General features: G+C 32.9%; 1 protein-coding gene across 1 annotated transcript in view; it reads left to right on the top strand.

Moving 5' to 3' along the window:
- The window catches only part of LOC148274422 (uncharacterized), a gene marked incomplete at its 5' end in the record, with an annotated part of 91,297 nt that overhangs the window by 60,444 nt on the left and 10,200 nt on the right, over positions 1 to 20,653 (top strand). The window contains one exon of the mRNA XM_088237139.1: positions 1,809 to 1,965. Coding sequence (XP_088093265.1) covers positions 1,809 to 1,965 — 157 coding nt within the window. The remainder of the gene's footprint in view (positions 1 to 1,808; positions 1,966 to 20,653) is intronic.

Here is a 20,653-nt window from a genome sequence, read left to right as displayed (position 1 = left end):
TGCATTGCCCTATGCACCATTAGCTGTAGATTGGGAAATAATAATGACCTTTTCCTGGCTGATATTATAACAATTTTCATGTGGACACGTTTTTTTTTACCGAAATAATATTTTTTTTCAGAATCATTCATTTACAATGGGTCCGATTATACCCAGTAGTTTTGAAAATTATCGATTACCTATGTGAAAAGTCATGCTTCATTTTCCACCTCAATGTAATGAAATTGTACGCAAAACTTTACCGCGCGTCTTTCTATTGATTCAGAACATATGTCGATGATCAAATAATATTGAAAAACACGCAAAAAATAATTAATAGGCGACTTTTAAAACTGGGTCTCATCTAACCCACCGCACATTTTATTGAGCCAGCGAGCTTTAAGTGTTGATTTAACTTCCACTGATTAATTACCAATGAAAATTGTAGTATTATGTTAATAAAATTGGTATAAAACCACTCACCGACGTATCTGTCTACCGGTTTCGAGACGTAACCCATCTCTTCGTCAGGACAACAACACTACACCAACATGCAAATACCACTACACACCTTCACCATAGTAGATTTGTAAAAATATAAAATCGACATGCAGGTTAGACACATGCTTCACCGAGGGTTAATGACTTATGAAGCTAATATTTCAAAAGGATTAACAATCGGAAAAGGAGGAAAAAAGGGAGGGGGAGGGTAGGGTGACCATTACAATGAAATATCGAATAATGGACTATATTGGAAAGTTACTTGATTATTAATTAATGGGACATTATTTTTCAAAGCCTTCTTTATGTAAAAAATCTCCATATTATTTACTTTCAGTCCTTTATTATTTAGAAAATTATAGTGTTAAAATTATTCATGTAAAACTAAAACTATAAAAAACTATTTACATATATTAAAACATTGTTTTTGATGATTTTTTTATGGATGTAAGAGTTATGCAGAATCGCTTTGTGAAAAATCCCATCAATAGTGTGTCACTATAGAATATGCACATTTACTTCTGTGTTTGGTATGTTCCTTTAAAATATAACATAAAAATAAGACCTCGTTTTAAATAGAGAATTTTGTAACTGCTGTGCATATTAAATTACTTTATAATAGCACATTGCTAGATCTAAATAAATCTTTTGAGAAATTATTTCTTAAAAGTATGTAATTTTTGTCAACCACTCACTTTTCAATGATTTATTTTAATTTTTGCAAACAGCGGATCGAAGGTCCGAGGTTCGCTTCATTCTATACCACAGCATATTTTTTACCATTGATGGACCAAAAATTTAAGAAAAATACAAAATGCATATTTTCATCAACAAAAAAACGTAAAAATTATACTTTTATAAATATTTTGTTTTTAACACTTGTGATCAAATGTCAGACTTATTGTCAATGCAGGGTTTTCCAGTTGACTGAATAAAAACTCAAATATAAATATTTATTTTAAAAAGTACCTGGGTACTGGATAAAATATTTAAACCCCGCACTATCATAACTTGCTTCTCATTTTCTGGCATGGTTATTTACGAATAATTGAAAATGGCCCCAGAATTTAAATAAATCAATTCATTTGTAGTACTTGTGAAACCGGCTTGTGGTCTGTGGCTAGTATCGCAGACTCACAGATCAGAGGTCCGAGGTTCGAAACCTATTCTGCCACAATGCTATTCCCATTTTTCAATATTAAGTTATTTAAAACTCGATAAAAATGGTCCACAATATTGAAGTATTTGAGTAAATCATAGGAATAAAACTATTTTTAATTATCTCATACGATTTGTCTTAATACAATTGAATTTGGGTGTTTGGTTAGGTCGCAAGCGTAGGTTAGGTTTCGGAAAAAAGGGTAAGAGCTCCTTTACCGTCCATCGGAGTGAAGAAGTGGTTCCCGGGGAGCTGCGCCCTCCGGGGGGCCTATCCAGGGGCTCCTCAGCCTCCAGCGACGGGGAGGGCAGCGCGGACGGAGACAGGTCCGCACGAGATAATAGACCCCCGAAACCGTGTGATTCTGATAAAAATGACTGACCAGTGTGGCTGGAAGGATGATGAATTTGTCTGGAAGGGCCGTCAATCAGACTCTAATGGTGGTAAACATGTCTGGAAGGCCAGTCAACTTGACTGGGAGGTTGGTCAGCCTGAGTGGAAAGTGATTTGATTTTAATGAAAGGCTGGTCGTTAGAGCTGGATAATTCTGTATGCAAAGAGTTTAATGTTTTACAAATTACTTATTTTAAAATCATACAGACATAACCTTTTGAATGGCGGACAGACTGCATATTTATAGATTACATTAGTTTGATTTTGGAAAAAATATCAACGCATTCACGGACATTTTTTTATCACAGGATGGACTCAAATGGACACATTTCATGACATTGTTATTTTTTTAAAACATACTATCGATTCTACCGTAGTTGATAATTTGAAGTAAATTTTATTTGACTAACTGAGACACATTTGTTGCCGACTGTTTTTTATAATTTCGCTTTCACATAAGCCATAATCGTCTTTCATTACCATGCTTTTTGGACCGACGTTTATAGCCGTAATTTTCTAAATGACAGACACAATTTTGACGGCCGTAGCTGGCATAGCCGCGAACGTTTTAAAAACTGTCTGATTGGTTGAATGGATTCGACATTTCGACCATAGTCCTAAAAATAAAGCCTGATTAGAATGACAGCTATCAAACTAATTTCATTAGTGATGGGAAATTGCTGATCACTGATCAAATCGATTTTATCAGTTATTTCATGCAATCATGAAACTTTGTATCCGAAAATTGATATAAAAAACGCAAAAACAAGGCTATTATAGTGTGTTTAACACAATTATTCACCAAAAAATGAGACATTTATATTTTTTTCATGAACAACATCAAATCAATTATTTATTTATTCGATCAATTTGTCCCATCCCTAAAGTTTTTGCAAAATGATGTAACCTTGTAAGAACGTCGTTAATAATTAGGTTTATTTTAGTTTTCTTTTAGTTTTAAAGCTGATTTTATATATTATCTAATGTTGATTTATGTTTCAAGCATTGTATTAAAAAAATAACTTAACACGCCAGATACAAATGGTTTTTCGTGTGTCAATATAAAAAAACTCCTTTGACGTTACTACAAAGTTATGTCGTCCATTTTTTTGACAACTGTCATTCTAATCACGTTACATTTTAAGGACTATAGTTGATGAATTAATGACTGAGGTTGATGTTCAAATCTTGTGTGAAAGTTTTTAAACACACACATTAGTAGAATCTATTTATTTTTGTATGGAAAATTCAATGAGCGACAACATTCATTCGGCAAAAACTACATTTGATTTGAATAATTAGTTATAATTTTTGACAAATTAAAAAAAAATATCGTGATTTTATCAGTAATCAAATATGAAATAAATCTACGAAAGTGTTTTGAATTGATATAAAAAAAACAGCTGCCAATATATTTAATTTTTATTATTAAATCAATTTATTGAGTCGGGTTGTGGTCCCGTGGCTAGTGTCTCGGACCGAAAGGTCCGTGGTTCGAATCCCACTCTACCCCAACTTGATTCCCGTTTTCTAATAGTAGTTATTTACAACTCGTTGAAAATGGCCCTCAAAATGAAATATTTGAGTAAATCATAAGAACGCAAATATTTATTTTTTGTTTTAAATAAAAAAATATTTGCCACATGTACATAAATATCTTTTCTATGGAATTAAAGAGAAATATTTTTGCATCCCAGCAAAAGTCTATTTCTTTCTGTTATGATATGTGTATCTGTGGTCAAAGAAATCAAAATTATGTTTTTATTATTTTAATTATGTATCTATTATAAATATCCCAATTTACCCTCCCAATCCCAATCCTCGAGCATCAAAGATGGATAAATAATTCATGTTTTTTAAGGTTTCAATTGAGAGACAGTTGGAGAGTTATTTAAGTTGAATTTACACTTCAGAGAGAAGAAATAAATAGTTATGCAGCCAGGTTTGAGAACGGCGATAGTGCCTACAGTAATTTCAAATAAAATAATGTTTAATGCTAAATCTACACAGGCATTTTTTCAAACACATTTGAGTTTGTCAGAAAAAAAATATTGGAGAAAGTTCATTGTAATTTACTACTCTAAATTTGTTGCAACAAAGGGGGAAAACATTGTGAGAAGGGATGATTATGAACTTATATTTACATAGATGCCCATTAGAGGGTGAAAGCGCTAATTGGTCAAAATAAATAAGTGGAAGCGTACCAAGTATTTTTAAAATTAATAACTTATATCTAAAAATAAGTTATTACATCATTCCATCAAGAATTGTCAATAAATAATTAAACGGAAATTTTGAGAAGGAATTTGAAAATCTAGGCATTACAGGTTTAAGTGGCCACTCATCACACGGAAGAAGTATAAAAATTGTTTAAATTTATTTCGAAGGGAGAATGACAGGTCACAAGCCCTGTAATTGCCTAGACTTCCATATTCCCTTCTCTCAAAAATGTTTTCCCTCTCTGCTGAAATAAATTTAAATATGAATAACTCCCTAGGGAGGAAATCCAGCCAGTCTGCAAGCATTTGGACATACTTAAACATTGTTGTTATAAAAATTGTTTTCAAGCGTTACCTAGTAGGTGAATTGGTTCAGCCGGATGAATCTCACCCACATTATAAAGCTTTCAGCTCTTTTACTTCACAAAAGTCAACAGATGAAAAAGTTGAAGAAATGTGAATGTTTTTTAAACATAGGCAGAATGGTGAATGTTACACAGTATGTAAAATGGCCACTTAAACCAGCCAATGACAGATCGTAAGCCCTGTTGAAGTCTAGACTTCCATATTACATTTTTTTAATGTTTTCCCTCTCTGTTGGAACAAATTTAGATGTAAATAACCCCTAGAGAGGAAATCTAGCCTGTCTACAAACATTCGGACATGCTCAAAACATTGTTTGAATTAATACTAATTGAATACACAAATTTAGAATAACCATTTACTAGTTTGATCATTTTCACTAAATCTTTAAAAAATCAGTAAGGACATAGAAAATTTTGATGGTACCATAATTTAGTTTGTTTTTTGTACAAAATATTAAGAAATGCCCATCTGACTTAATTTTCATAGAAGTTTTGACAAAATCTTTGGTATCATTAATTGCATTTGTTTAAATAAAAAAATACCAATATTCAATGTAAATTTAATAGAGTAAAGATATAGGTAACCTACCTTTATATTGTAAAATGACAATCTATAACAGACATACTCGACTTTTTTTTTGTTAGGCTACACACATATGTTTGGTAAGTTACGTGAGCCACAACATTATACTGATATGAATGAAATCACATGGGGAAAAACAGTGCTGATGGAAACCCGTTTGATTAAAGATTCGGGCGCCGCCATTTAATAAATAAACAAATATTTAAACTTATAATTTGAAATCAAACACTGATTTGAGTCTACTGAACACTTTATTTTATTTTTACAAAGATAAACATATAAAAATAAAAACTTCGCGACAACAATTATCTTAATTTACAAAACTATAAAGCTTCATTAATTATCTCACAATACATACTTGTATGTCGATAAATACTTACTTTGTTATATTTTCCCCGAAATTAAAATATAAATACCTAAATTCCCCATTACCTATTGAACACTTAGCCTCGCCCTTAACCATTGGTTTTTCCCTCAATCATGATTAATGTACACGCTATAGTTCATAAGATTATTTTTATTCTCTACTTAAGTACCTTGAATTATATAACTATATAAGGACATTCAATCCAAATAATCTTCACATTCGTTTGAAAATGCCCTAATAAGGCGAAACAATTGTCACGAAGTTTTTATTTTTATATGTTTATATTTGTAAAAATAAAATAAAGTGTTCAGTAGACTCCAATCAGTGTTTGATTTCTAATTATAAGTTTAAATATGGAGTTCTACAAAATAAACACCAAATCAATCATAAACAAATATTTATTTAACTAAAATTGAATGGGAAAAATACCCATAAAAATTTGAGCCAAAATTAGTTCAAACATCAAGAACTGTGTATTTCCTATATTTTTTTATCATATCTATAAACTATACTTGAAAATTCAGTAACGTCAAATAAAAAAAATAATATTATGAGTACAATCTGAGTAAAGCGTAAGGCCCGGAAAGAAAAAAATAAAACAAATAATCACGTTCCTGATGCGTTAATATGTAAATGCCGCTTTATAAGATATCCATAATAAAATGTATTTCAGGCTGCACATAAAAGCTTGCGTACCGCAAGTTGAGTATGGCTGATCTATAGGTACGCTCGTTTAATTGTGTATGCATTTAAAAAATCAAGAGCATCAAATAATTTAACTTGTAAACAACTTAGGACTAACAGAAAAAGAAACAGTTTTTTGTATACATCAATAAATTTTTACAATTCAATTTCTAATGAACTAAAAAATAAACAAAACATATACGTACTTAAAAAACACCCAAAGAAAACAATTCTTACAGCTCGTGTGACGAGTGATATGTGATGTTATTTTATCGACTTTTTATTAAAACTATCGTGTTATTATATATAATATCCCCTCATACCAGCACTTTTGCTGATTGGGAATATTTCGTACAAATAAAATAAAATAAAATGCAAAAAAGTGCCAATTGGTTAATATAATAGATTCTCAAATAATAATACAATAGCATTCGATTCATTATATTTCATGTCAATTGTGATGTTATATATGATAAAAGAAGCCACATCTTCGGGAGATCACTGCACACTGGTTAAACCTGAGGATGCGAAAGCGTATGAACCCTACCAAATAGCCCGATTCTTTAAGGACCTGGGCTTGGAGGATATTTAGCAATGGGAACATCTGACCCATACTCAGTATCCCAGCTCTATCAAGACCTAGGCTTAAAGAGCAAGAGTTAACTAGCAAGGACCCGTCACCATCGATCTACTCAGGTTGCTGTAATTTCGGGAGCTAATTTAGCAATGACCCCAATTGGAGAATATTTAGCAATGAGAACATCTGACCCATACTCAGTATCCCAGCTCTATCAAGACCTAGGCTTAAAGAGCAAGAATTAACTAGCAAGGACCCGTCACCATCGATCTACTCAGGTCGCTGTAATTTCGGGAGCTAATTTAGCAATGACCCCAATTGGAGAATATTTAGCAATGAGAACATCTGACCCATACTCAGTATCCCAGCTCTATCAAGACCTAGGCTTGAAGAGCAAGAATTAACTAGCAAAGACCCGTCACCATCGATCTACTCAGGTCGCTGTAATTTCGGGAGCTAATTTAGCAATGACCCCAATTGGAGGATATTTAGCAATGAGAACATCTGACCCATACTCAGTATCCCAGCTCTATCAAGACCTAGGCTTGAAGAGCAAGAATTAACTAGCAAAGACCCGTCACCATCGATCTACTCAGGTCGCTGTAATTTCGAAAGCTAATTTAGCAATGACCCCAATTGGAGGATATTTAGCAATGAGAACATCTGACCCATATTCAGTATCCCAGCTCTATCAAGACCTAGGCTTGAAGAGCAAGAATTAACTAGCAAGGACCCGTCACCATCGATCTACTCAGGTCGCTGTAATTTCGGGAGCTAATTTAGCAATGACCCCAATCATTATGAATAAAATAGCATTCTCTGTATACAAATATTTTCGTTTGATTCTTTATGTACCAGCTAAAAATGCATACGATTTTCTTTAAATTTAAATTAATTCTCAGGCCTTATACGTTTCAGGCTAATTTTAATACTATTATCTTAAAACAATTAAAAATGATTACGTGAAATTTATTTGAAATAATAATGATTATTTTATTGCTTTTGTTGCATATATGTTTTATATTTATTTATATTTTGCCAACATGTTATTTAATTTATGCATTTTTATAGATTTTAGACACACGTTTATAGCTAGAATGTTTTTGTTATTGATTATATATTTTTTAGTATAGTATTTCTAAATAATTTGTTTTATTATGGTGACAAACAAAATTTTCACCAATAATACTACATATTTATAAATAGGGCGGACATTATTTTGCAACAAATGATATGAACGCCAGTAGCTTTCGTATAATTTAATAGAATGTCCCGTTTTTCAGCCATCACAAACAATTTTGGCTAGATGTAATTTTAAACATGTTACAATAGTTATCAATTTAGAAAAAGGGAATACTGTCATAAAACAAACATTTCAATAAATGTTTGAAGGCAAATATTTCGTCGTCATACTGATGAAACCCTCTAAATGACATTATTTAATGAGTCATTTTTCGAGCTTTTTCAACTGATAAAATTCTCTAAATCCTCCAAGGTTTAGTTTCAAAGTTAGCATCTATAAAACCCACTAAAAATACTTTTTTTTATGTTTCCTGGTGGAAACCATTAGTTCCATTTACCAGATATTTTTCTTTGAAATGTCATCTTTTGAAACAATTTAAAGGAACTAAGATAGGTCTAAATTTGTTGCAAAATCCAGCCTGTTTGCAAACATTTGGACATACTCAAAGCATTGTTGAACTAAGATAGTTTAATGAGTATTCTTCATGACCAAAATATCAAGAGTCAAACATTCAAATTCACTTTTCTCAGCATGGGCAATAATGCATTTTGAGGGCTTTATCAGCACGTCGACGATTTGTGTATATCCACTCACGGACTTATCTATGTCTACTGGTTTCGAGACGCACCCGTCTCTTTATCAGGAAACATGCAAATTCCACTGTACACCTTCACCATAGTTACACAAAAATATCACACCAACAATGCGATAGGACGAAGAGGAGGGGAGATATAATTTACTATGTGGAATTTTTAAACATCTAATTTTTTATAAATTTTATATTTGAAGCACTTACTTTGTGGTTATTCATTATAATAAAATAAATAAAACAACTTCATTTTTAACCACAATTTTTTTTTTACCTTCCGGCTTCAGAGCAAACAAGCTTCTTTGTCAAGGCTTACTTAACTAATTAATTGTTTCCTATTTTATTTTTTTCATGTTTACTAATTACTACACGTGGAGCCAATAAAGCAAGTCTTTTTTTCCTCTAAAAGGGTGGTAATTTGATATGAATATTTTCGAAGCTAGACAGGAGCGGACTAAAAGAAATATCGTTTTTTTGGTTATTAATGATTTTTTTCTCATTATGAATCGCTTTTTTAAATTCTAAGATTTATAAGTTGTCCAATTTTAATATTTTATTTTCAATATGAAGTACTTTTAATCTATTGTCTTTATTGTTATTATGATTATTTTCTATCAGATAGTTTTGCGAATTTAGAAAAAATATTATTATTTATGCAACTTAAGTGTTCTTTTACTCTAATATCAAAGTTTATTTTAGTCCACTCCTGTCTAGCTTCGAAAATATTCATCTCATATTACCACCCTTTTAGGAGAAAAAAAAGGACTTGATTTATTGACTCCACGTGTGGTATTTAGTAAACATGAAAAAAATAAAATAGAAAATAATTAATTAGTTACGTAAACCTTGACAAAGAAGCTTGTTTGCTTTGAAACCGGTCGGTGAAAAAAATAATCATCATCATCATTCCCTTTCCGCACCTAATGGTGCATAGGGCACTGCGTTGGTACACCAATCGCAGCGTATCTTGATCGTTTTTATTACATGAAGGTAAGATGATCAGTCTTACGCAAGTTGTTTTATTTGTTTTATCTCATTTTTTATTTATTTCCAGTCTAGGTTTTTTTTGTCGTTACATTAATGCGTATATATTTTTTACTTTCTTATTGTAAGAGCCAAATCACTCCCAAATGAGTTTAAATAAAAGTTTTAAGGGAGACCATAACAAAGCAACATCTTTTAATGGGCTATATTGAAACGTTATTTGATCATTGATTAAATTTGATGTTAGTTTCTAATAGTATGCATATATGCATGTAAGTGTAATTAGAGTCCTGATGAAGAGACGGGCTCGTCTCGATGCAAAGAACCGGCAGGCATAGAGAAGTCAGTAAGTGATAGTATACAAATATTTGTTAACATTTATTAATAAAATCAACACTGATTAATTATTACTAAAAAATATAATAATAATAATCATCATCATTATCTCCTATCTGCATCCATTCGTGCATATGGCACTGCAATGGTACGCCAAAGCAGCATATTTTGATCATCCGTTACACAATGTGTTTGGAAAAACTAAAAGGGAAATACTACAGCTAACTTCATCGTGAAGCTCCACTGTTAGGCTTGAAATGACAGTAAATGTTATTCCACCGAAGTGTAAATAATATATTTTTTTATAGCGTTGAACATGTCGACTTTCATGCTAAGAGTATTTGCAGGGAATTATACTGCATTCATAGAATTTTAATAGTCCAAAAACCTGAAAAACTGAAGCCGACTAAACTACTCATAAATGAGTAGTTTAACGTTTTGGCCATTAGTTACTCTGTAAGAGTAATTGAATTAATGAACTTTGAACTTAAAAAATGTAACAAATTTTATTTTACCTAAAGCGGATATTTTTATGACATGTTAAATAATATATGATGAGTAAATTGGCGTAAAAATTTGACAAGAACAAAATGTCCATTTTGTTTTCTTTGACAATCTGACAGATGGAAAAACAATTAAATTTTTAAGTAATGCATTTGCAACTTACACAAGAAGTGTGATCGTATCCTCTTTGTTTTTAATCCCAACTGTATTTCTACACTTGAAAACGACACAACACGGCATAGTAAAATTAAAATCGGGAGTTGCGTACTGAGCGACGTCTCCTAAAGCTAGGGTTTCCTAGGACAGCGGTGACCGTATCTTAACGGCCGTAGTGAACGCTGATTTTTTTTTACATTTTTTTTTTTTTGTATCACAACAGGCCAGGAGGCCTAATTACAGTGGTGAATTACATCACAGAGCACCCAGGCTTGAGATAAATCACATTAATTTTTTTGTGTTCTGTCCAGGAATCGAACCCGGAACCTTCCGTGCGTGAGTCAAGCGTCTTGAACACTACACCACGGAGGCCGCCGATGATGCGGTGGACAGCCGTCGTAACTGTTTCCTAGGAAAACGGTGTTGATAACATTTAACAACACCGTTTTCCTACGAAACCACTCTCTAGTCACCGTAACGACGGCTGTCCACTGCATTAAGATACGGTCACCGCTATCCTAGGAAACCCTAGCTTTAGAAACTAATGGTTAAAACGTAAAACTACTCCTTTAAGAGTAGTTTAATCGCCTTCTGTTTGATGCGCGTATGCGGTTTCTGGACTATTCTTAATTCTATGCTAATAAGCTTAGTTACAGTGCTAAATAACAGTACAAAACGCTCAGACAGTCAAACCCGGAACCTTTGTGCGAGAGGCAAGCTATGGGGCTCGCCAATGTATAAAAATAAATTAAAAATTGGAAAATGAAAACAGTGCATTTGCCTACCATGCAAGAGGTCTTGAGTTTGATTTCCGACATGGTTGACCTGAAATATTTATTTTAAAAGGCGTCACACTAGAATTTTTCATAGTCCCTTCATCATTATCGTATCTTCATGTAACAAAAAAATCAAGGTTGGCTGAGGTTAGTGTTTCGATGCAGTGTCCTATGCATCATCAGATGCAGAAAGGGATGAATAAATAATGAGTTGTTAATTAAAATTTCCAGTTTTTTTTTTATCCAAATGCTGATTTTTCCTGTGACTAAATATACTGATGCTACTAATAAAATCACCTATGTTTTTTCAGGATTGTACATAAGATCTAAAATTAGCTGTTTAATTTAGTTTTAAAATAACCAATTCACATTTAGATGTCTTATGCTATTTGTTTTACAGAAAATACATGTGTGTAATTTTTGAAATCACCAAAACTTCGATACACTATATAAGTGACATGTCCCACATCTATGGTTTTATCGGCAGCCATTTTGTAGTCTTTTTAATGTCGCTGTGTTTTAGCCATTATTCTCAGTGTGACAAGTCAAAATTCAAATGTTTTTCAAGCTATGAAAAACTTCAAATATGGTCATACATTTTTTGTAGTCTTCGTAAAAAGATGCACAGAAAAAATATTAAAAGTGTGGCCCTATCAAAATGTACACATAATTATGTGGAAGACATGTAGGTGCATCTTTTTACAATGGTTGACCCATACCTTAAATAATATGTTGTTTAATATAGTATTTTAAAATGGGATAGTTATGTATTGTTTTTAAAAGTAATTGTGTCATATCGACGGTTATAGTGCAATATATCTCAACCTTCATTCACCTTATTTTACAAGATAGGGTAAAACGTTTACTCTCTAATCCTAATAAGCGAATGACCCTGATTTAATTCTTATTTATTTATTTATTAACGGACATTGTCCATTTATCCAATTTATAGGGTTTTAATATTATAATAAATTAATTACATTAATAAATTCGGCATACTAAATAGTATAATCGATGTTCCAAGTAAAATTCAATATTCCGACTCGTAGATACTGTTCATCGATCAGCATAGAACAAACTATGGCCTTAATTCTCCAATGACCCGTCTTTGTCGTATTGTTAACTCAAGACAAGATCTGGACTTTTTTGGTTTAAGTTTACAACGATTTAAACGAGCACTAAATAAATAGTCCAGATCTTTTCTTGATGTCCCTTATGTTTGTCAATGCTTCTTTTTTTTAAATGCTTTAAACTATTCTTTTATTGTAATATTTAAACCCTATAAATTGTATACATGGACAATGTCCGTTAATAAATAAATAAATAAATGCTAATTAAAGGATATTTTTTGTCCATTCATACAAATTAATGTGGACAGTTGAATGACAGTGAATTTGAGCTTCGACTTTTTAAGAAATATTTGGAAAGAACGATTGCTTGGACGCATAGACAGAGAATTTATTTATTTACTTATTTAATACTTAAAAAACATATTACAAAATTGAATATACAATGTATTCCTCACTAAAAAAAACCCGTGCCGAGGAAGACATTTTACAATTTTATTTTAGTGTGATATATATATTTTTACATATTGAATTGTTTTAGATTTTTTACATTAATATACAGAAAATAATTTAATTCAAATAAAAACACATTGTTACAAGTATCAACTAAGTGTAGGAAGCTTAGCTTGGATTATTGGAATTATAGGATGACTATAGTTTCCGGATTGATTCCATTTCTGTCCATTAACATAATTTTTATTTTCTGTTTAAATTTTGAATATGTTGATATGTCGCGAAATTTTTTGGCAGACTGTTAAAGGATTTGGTACTTTGAATAATAAAGTCTATTACCGTTTAGGAAAATTCTGGATATTTGATATTTTTAGAACAAGGTTCTTCAATTGCTTTAAGTAAAATAATTTTTGTGTGCTACGACACTTTGCCAGAACATGAAAAATACATTCGTAAGCACTTCTGCATATTTAAGTCAATTTTGTATTCTTTGTTGGTTGCGACAGTTGCACTCTAGCCGTCGATATATTTTGTTTACCTATAAACGTCTTTAGAATCCTATTCCATGTCACTTTTGTAGTTGTATTCAATACCTAGAGCATCACCAACAGGTCTCACTGATGCTGCTTATTAATAACTCCGTGCTTTAAGTATTATTTATTCCATTTTTATGTTTAATGGACTTGAATGTATGCACACTGGATAAAAGGCGTACACAATCTCAGCAATTTAAAACAAAGTTTTATGGAAAATCTCAAAGCTGGTTCTTACTTTAAATAAGAATTGAATCACAATTTGACTCTCCTCTAGATTGAGGCCATTATACTGGCATTTTTTCTCTCTTTTAATTTGTTAAATAATAAACAAACAGGTCTGTTAATATTACCCTTTAGGTGCCACAAGCAAGATATTGCGCAAGGTACGGTTTTACATTTGCACATAAATATCCTTCTTTTTTTTCCAAAGGAATAACCCGCTAAGCCTCTATTTTAGAGGCTTGTCAGCAGGTGGGATAGAAGGGATATGGAAGGAGGTAATGAAAAATACACCACAACACCCAGACCAATTAAGAAAAATAAAATTCGGCGGGAATCGAACCCGCGACGCCAGTTTCACAGTTGGCCGTCTAACCAACTGCGCCACGGCGCCTATAAAGTTTTACCGCCAATTAAACACATTAGCTAAAATGAATAGAAAGACCATTTCGCATTTGATTCGGCATAATATTCTCTAGCATAATTTATTCCTACTTACAGTATTTTTTTTTCCCAAAAACATTTCAAAATCAGTTGAATTTATTTGATATGTAAACGGTTAAGAAATGAATTTTCGAGTTCTTTCTTTTTCATAGTAAATCTGAAATCTTCTGTATGATTAATGGTCTTAATAGCGCTTTTTTGCATTGCATTTATGCAATTATGTAAATAAATATGAGGGTTTTGGCTTTAACCCTTTTTTAAATTTACCGGGATTTAACATTGTAAAAATGATTTTTAATATAAAACTTTTACTGGAGATGAAGCAAAAAAATACTGCCCTGAAAAAAATAATAATCTTCGTAAACAGCTCTGAGGTTTTTTCTTCCTTGACGGTTATATTGTCCAGTGTGCATCCATCGGGTCTCGAGTGCGAGGCAAGTCTGAACCGTGTGTCCATTGCGCGTGTAGAGGTGGCGGGGTCCGGATGGGGGCGCAAGAGAGCCTCCGCGGGAAGCATCCAGCGCTCTCAGGAGGTCCTGCCCGCCAGCGCTCCGAGGGCCCCGAGCCTCGCCTCCATATCTAGCTCCGAGGCCTCATCGTAAGTACCGGGGCTGCCGTGGATCGCAGGAGACTCCCAACCTTTCCATTGACGAACCAACCTGACCTAAACTTACCGAGTAATAAACCGATCCCACCCAACCTTCCCCGTAATAACCTCAAATAACCTAACCTTCCTTACATTAAAACATTGCAAGCGTATTCATCACAACACTTACATTTTACAACAATCATGAAAAATAATAGTGATCACCTACAATTTCGCGTAGGTCGAAAGCATTTAAATTCCTTTTCAATCATTTTTGAGGTTAGAAATGCACATACACCGGATTACATTGGGTGTTGAGATAAGTTGTGTCTTTTTTTTCCTAATGATGAGAACAAGAGGACAAATGAGTCAATAATGTATTCTCCTTTATTCTGTCGGTTGAACGCAAACAGAAAGTGTCAAAAATGCTGACTTTTGTCTACTTAACGTTACATTTTAAAGGCTTGTTTGTTATCAAATAAAATAGTACATGAAAGGTAAAAGCAATCACAGCAGATTTTAGAGCAGAAAGTTTTCTTTCAAATGACGTATAACATTTACTATTTTGTTTGAATTTTGGAGCTAACTTTTAAATTTGGAAAAAAAACCAATTTAACTTATGTTAACACCTAATATTAAGATTAATAATAATGATAATTAAAATCAAAATTAAACAACACAATAGTAATAACGTAAAAAGGAAAAACAACACAAAAATAATAAGGTAGAAAGATAGTTTTTTGTAATGTTCATCTCATTAGCAATTTAAGCTGAAGTATTTTTTTAACTTTAAAAAAAATAATTGTTTCTACAAGTTTGTCATGTCTGCTATCTGCATATGCCAGTCTTTCCTTACAAAAATATTTTCATAATTACCTGTCCATAAAACAAAAATTGCGAAGCTCTTCTTACTTACAAGGATACACCGATAGGAATAGGTTTTAAAATAAAATAAATGTGAAGAAAAAATCTGATTGGGATCCATCAAAAACTAATGTTAATTGTTAACTTTTAAATACAAACTTTTTATGGGTACGCTGTGTCACTACTTTAAAAAATATTTTACTCTATAGGGCGTGTCAGATCGATGACCAAGACTAGCGATCAAGGCGGCCCGCGGGCCAGATCTGGCCTGCAAAGTGCTCCCTTCTGGCTCTGCGGGGTCCTGTGCCTCGATTATCTTAATCTGTCTATATCGAGACGGTATATTTAACTTCTGTACGTCTCGATACATACACTCGGAAAGAAAGTAAAACAGACGAAAAGAATAAAATAACTAAATTTATTTTTTACAGTGGTAACTTCCTAACGCCTAGATACTCTTATATGTTAATAGGACGGAACCTAGTGACATTATTTTCTAATCTAGGCGTTCGTTTTATAAACTGACGGTTATATCGAAATGTAGTTCAACTTCTCTTTTTTATATTTAATAGGCTTTTAAGAAAAAAAGTGCCAACCTCAAAACGATTAAAAGTTTTAATAAATCATAATTAAAGGAAAAACTGCTAGGTGAGACAAATTTTTTGTCACTTTTAATGCGCAGATAAACGTATCGAGGGGTTCTAGACCCGTCGGTATAAACCGATGTACTTACAGCAAAACTTGATGGTGGGGGGGGGGGGGGTATCGATAGTATATCTTTGTAGTCGGTCGGGAGAATTTCATCTTCAACTATGACAAAATATTGAAGCTATGTCATTTTAGAGCGTAGATATGTGTACCGTGACATACGCTTCCCCTTGTTTCATATCGATGTACCTACCCAATACTTGAAGTGGGGGGTCGATAGTATAGCTTTGTAATCGCTAGACCGAATTTATCTTCAACTATACCGTCAAGCTGAAGGTATGACGTCTTTATCTTCCCACCATAATCGAGGCCCTGGCCTGCGAAGTGCTCTCTTCTGGCCCTGTGGGGTCTTGTTCAGTGTCTGAACATACCACAGTAATGCAAGCTGAATTTCATTTTATTTCTTCATAAATCACATTGTTCAGTGTAACGAGTCTTGTAGTCAACATATTTTGTATTAAAATGTCGTTTTCATCGCAGTAATTCTTTAATTTTATATTACATTTTATATTATCGGCGGTCGCGTGGCCCCTAAAAAGAATGAACGAATTCATACGGTCCGGCACCAAAATTGACCGACCGCTGACCTAGACAGATGAATTCTAACCTCAAAAATTGCAATAAATTACAAATTAAAATCTCATGTTTTTACACACAGCACACATACGAACCCACAAATTCACACATTTATCCTAAAACATACATATGTAGAAGAACCTTATGCCCGAAGATGCATTTTCAAAATATTGATGTAACTTTTTATAATCTCTATGTTATCAGTAGGCAAATAAGTCCAATCTGCACGATTGTGTTGCACAGACACTTTGATTTCCGCACTTTTGGTATATCTGTTTATATGTGTATGTAAAATAGCATTTCTCTTGGAATAAATCTAATTGTCTCCTCACTTGCTATGGACATGACTTGGTATAATATAACACCTCAATAAAATACTTCTTTTCCGATCGGACCACTACTTTGTACTCACGGATCCTTGATTTAGCAACAGTTTATCTCCTTACGGAATTTACTATTAATTTGCCTCTTGTATTTTCCTTCATTTTGCATTATCTTTATTCATATTTTATGCATATATAACAGATTACATGATGTTTCTTTCATTGCTCTAATTGATCAGGATGCTTGTGTTTAGAGAGAGAGTTTGTTTTATAATTTTAGTACAATATTGTAAAACTCTCGTGTGTCTGTGATGTCTCCATAGAACCACATGACTTGATAATATCTTTCTTATTTTATAAAAATAATAAAGTAATATTTTGCTATAATAGACCTAATTTATAAAATAATTTCAATAGATTATTTAACAGTATGTATTATTTGTTACATTTGACCTGTTTCTAAATAAATAGAAGTGTAAATTTCAAAATATCTTACGTTTTGCAGTATTTTAAGAGTGTATGCAGTGTTTTTCGACCTGTGTGGGTTGTGAAGCCTTGCCAGGGGGGTCGCGGGCATAAGTAAGGCATCTTTGAAATCTTAAAAGAAATCTGGTACTGCTAACAACTCCCCCCCAAGGACCTTTATTTTATTTAACTTTTGCTCGTCATTGCAACCCTCAAACAAGGCAGAAGTTGGTGCGGGAGGGAAAATCTATTTTTTTCTACTCGTAAAAGGGTCGCATATTCAAAAAAGTAAAAAAAACACTGCAAAAAACTTCATTGCAAGTTATAATAACAACTAATGTAAAAGACAAAATGTAACAACACAAACAAACATGTTTTATTTGGTTCAGTATGTTAAAATTAGAATAGAATCTTACCTAAATTTGAATGAAGAATGGAATTAACATTTTATTAATCATTTCATTTATGATAAATCAAAAGTTTTTTTAAACATTTTAGTTAGAAAAGTTTATTTTAGGCGTTATAAATATAGATGCAAAAGTTTAATGTTACTTTTCATACCCAACTCCGCGCAGGACGAAAGTCCCATGGGGTTGGAACAATGTTTTTGAATTGGTGGCTACTCTCAGGCAAAAATCCTGTAATAGGAAATTGCACAATGGTCGGAGCATTCCCCTACCATGCTTGAGGTCCTGGGTTCGATTCCCTGCAGGGTCGATGTGAAGTATTTATTTTAAAGGTGGTTGTTCGCTTTATTTTGTAATATTACAATAAATTTTTTCTCGATAAGCAATAAATAAAAACTTTTAAATAAGCATCATCACCAGGCGGCATGACTGCGAGAACGACAAGTTGATGAATGTCAAAGATAGATTGAGGATTGAGAATAGTATGGACAAGGGGCGGGGTTTTGTATAGATGTGCAAACAAGCAAGTCGCTATCGTGTAGAACACCTATTAAACAAAATGAAACTTAGGGACGTGCTTACTTCCCTGTGGAACTGGTTCAAAAAGACGGTTCAAACGCTTTGAGTTGTTGCTCAAACTTCTAATAGGCGGCTCACAGCTCACACTGGTTCATTGCGAGTTTCATTAGAATCGTACGTTTACATGGGTGGGCCGATATTTTTTTTTCCGAATTTTGAAATTAAAGGAGTCTAAAAAGTTACCTTTTGGATTACTTGGAATGCAAAAAAATATTCGATACTTCTCTTGGCCCTCAACCAGAGTTTGAAGTTTTTGAAAAAGTCCATTTTTTGCACTAAACCGGCTGTCCTTTCGTATTTAAGTAAGAAAATCAGTTGTTTAATTTTATAATTTGCATTAAACCTTATTAAATAAGCATCTAAGGGCGTGAGTTGCACTTTGTTTTGTAAAAAAATGGGTAGCATTGTTTTAATGGGCCATTGTTTTCATCAATATTAGCCAGGCGTTCAACGGAATCAGCTCCGCTGAGTGTAAACTTTTTGCATTTTGGTAGTTTTTAAACATGTTCGAATTTGTAATGAATCACATTATATATATAAGTTATTAACAAAAAAATAATTTTATCAATATAGATAACAAAATGTTCAGACATAGATAAACTTCAAACCTCGGTTGAGGGCCAAAGGTAGTATGGAATATTTTTTTAAATCATTTTTACGTTCAATGTGATCCAAAATGCAACTTTTTAGACCCCTTTTACTTTGATGTCTAAAAAAATAAAAAACTTAATACATCATCGGCCCACTCTAGTGTACATGTACGCGACGCTTCAGGTCAGTTGAGTCAGTGCGTTAGCGGTGATTCGGTGAACCATTGAGCTGATCTGCAATCCGGTTCAAAACTCCAGGTCGAGTATTTGAGCTGCAAACTGACCTGCAGTTCAAAAAATAATCTTGAGTTACCCATGCTCGAACGGCAGATTATAAAATATGCGATTTCTTTATGGTCCTCCTAAAATACAACTCAATTTCGACTATAGTGGCACCTCAGTCACTTAGCCTTTTTACAGTCGATGTGTGCCCTTAATATATTGGTTTATGAAGCTTTTAATGCTTTGCATTAATTTTTTTACTTATCCATTGGTTTCTATTTAATTACAGGGATTTTTTAAAACTTTGCTAAATCAAGGACATATTCTTATTCTATGCACTCTACAACATTTGACACACGCATTGTTTTTTATACATCCATTTTTTTATACTTCAACAAGACAGCATTATACTAAAAAAAGAATGAAAAATATTTGATAAATCAGCCACTCATTTTTTCTAGAAGCATCTATTCATTGTAACAATAAATAATGTAGGAAATTCCAAATGTCAGATTACAATTAAACAAGAAGAGTTTGATTTTTCAATTTTAACTTTAATTGATTTCTAAATATAAAACAGTGAGCTGTTCAATGTTGCCTTTCACAAATTTCTTGGTTCGAATCCTGGCTAAATGAAGCTCACTGGGGAAGGAGCTACAATAGAGAATAAATATATTAAGAAACTGTACATGGCTTTAGGACAGATTAGGGTAAACTGACAGTACCAAATTTAAGAGATAAAACAAGTTTAGTTTGAAAACTTTGTCCTCCATTCAGTAGCTCGGATCTTCAAAGACCTAGGCTTGGGGGTGAGAATTAATTTACGGAACCCGTCACAACAGATCTACACATAGTGACGTCGGGAGTTTATGTATCACTGACCCCCATCTACAGGGATATAATAGAATAGGAATAAGACTAAGTTTGGGAACCGTGTTATGCAAACCAACCTAGTTCACTCGTGGTCCCATGGTAGTGTCAGGGACTCACTAATCAGAGGTTCAAGGATTGAATCCTAGCACTACCACAACTAGAAAGCCATTTTGGTACAGTTATTTATAGCTAGTTTAAAATAGCCCTAAAATTGTAATATTTTGTTAAAATATCAAGTTGTAGTAGAGTAGGGTATGATCATCTTTTGATTTGTAAGTCTGCAGTAATACCACATGAGCTTTGGTAAAAATAGTACAGATGTCAGA

The sequence above is a fragment of the Micrasema longulum genome, unplaced genomic scaffold (genome assembly GCF_059751315.1).
Source record: "Micrasema longulum isolate JH-2025_06_02 unplaced genomic scaffold, ASM5975131v1 h1tg001656l, whole genome shotgun sequence".
Lineage (NCBI taxonomy): Eukaryota > Metazoa > Arthropoda > Insecta > Trichoptera > Brachycentridae > Micrasema > Micrasema longulum.
Note: the sequence above shows the minus strand (reverse complement) of the source record. Positions and strands in the feature narration are given on the sequence as shown.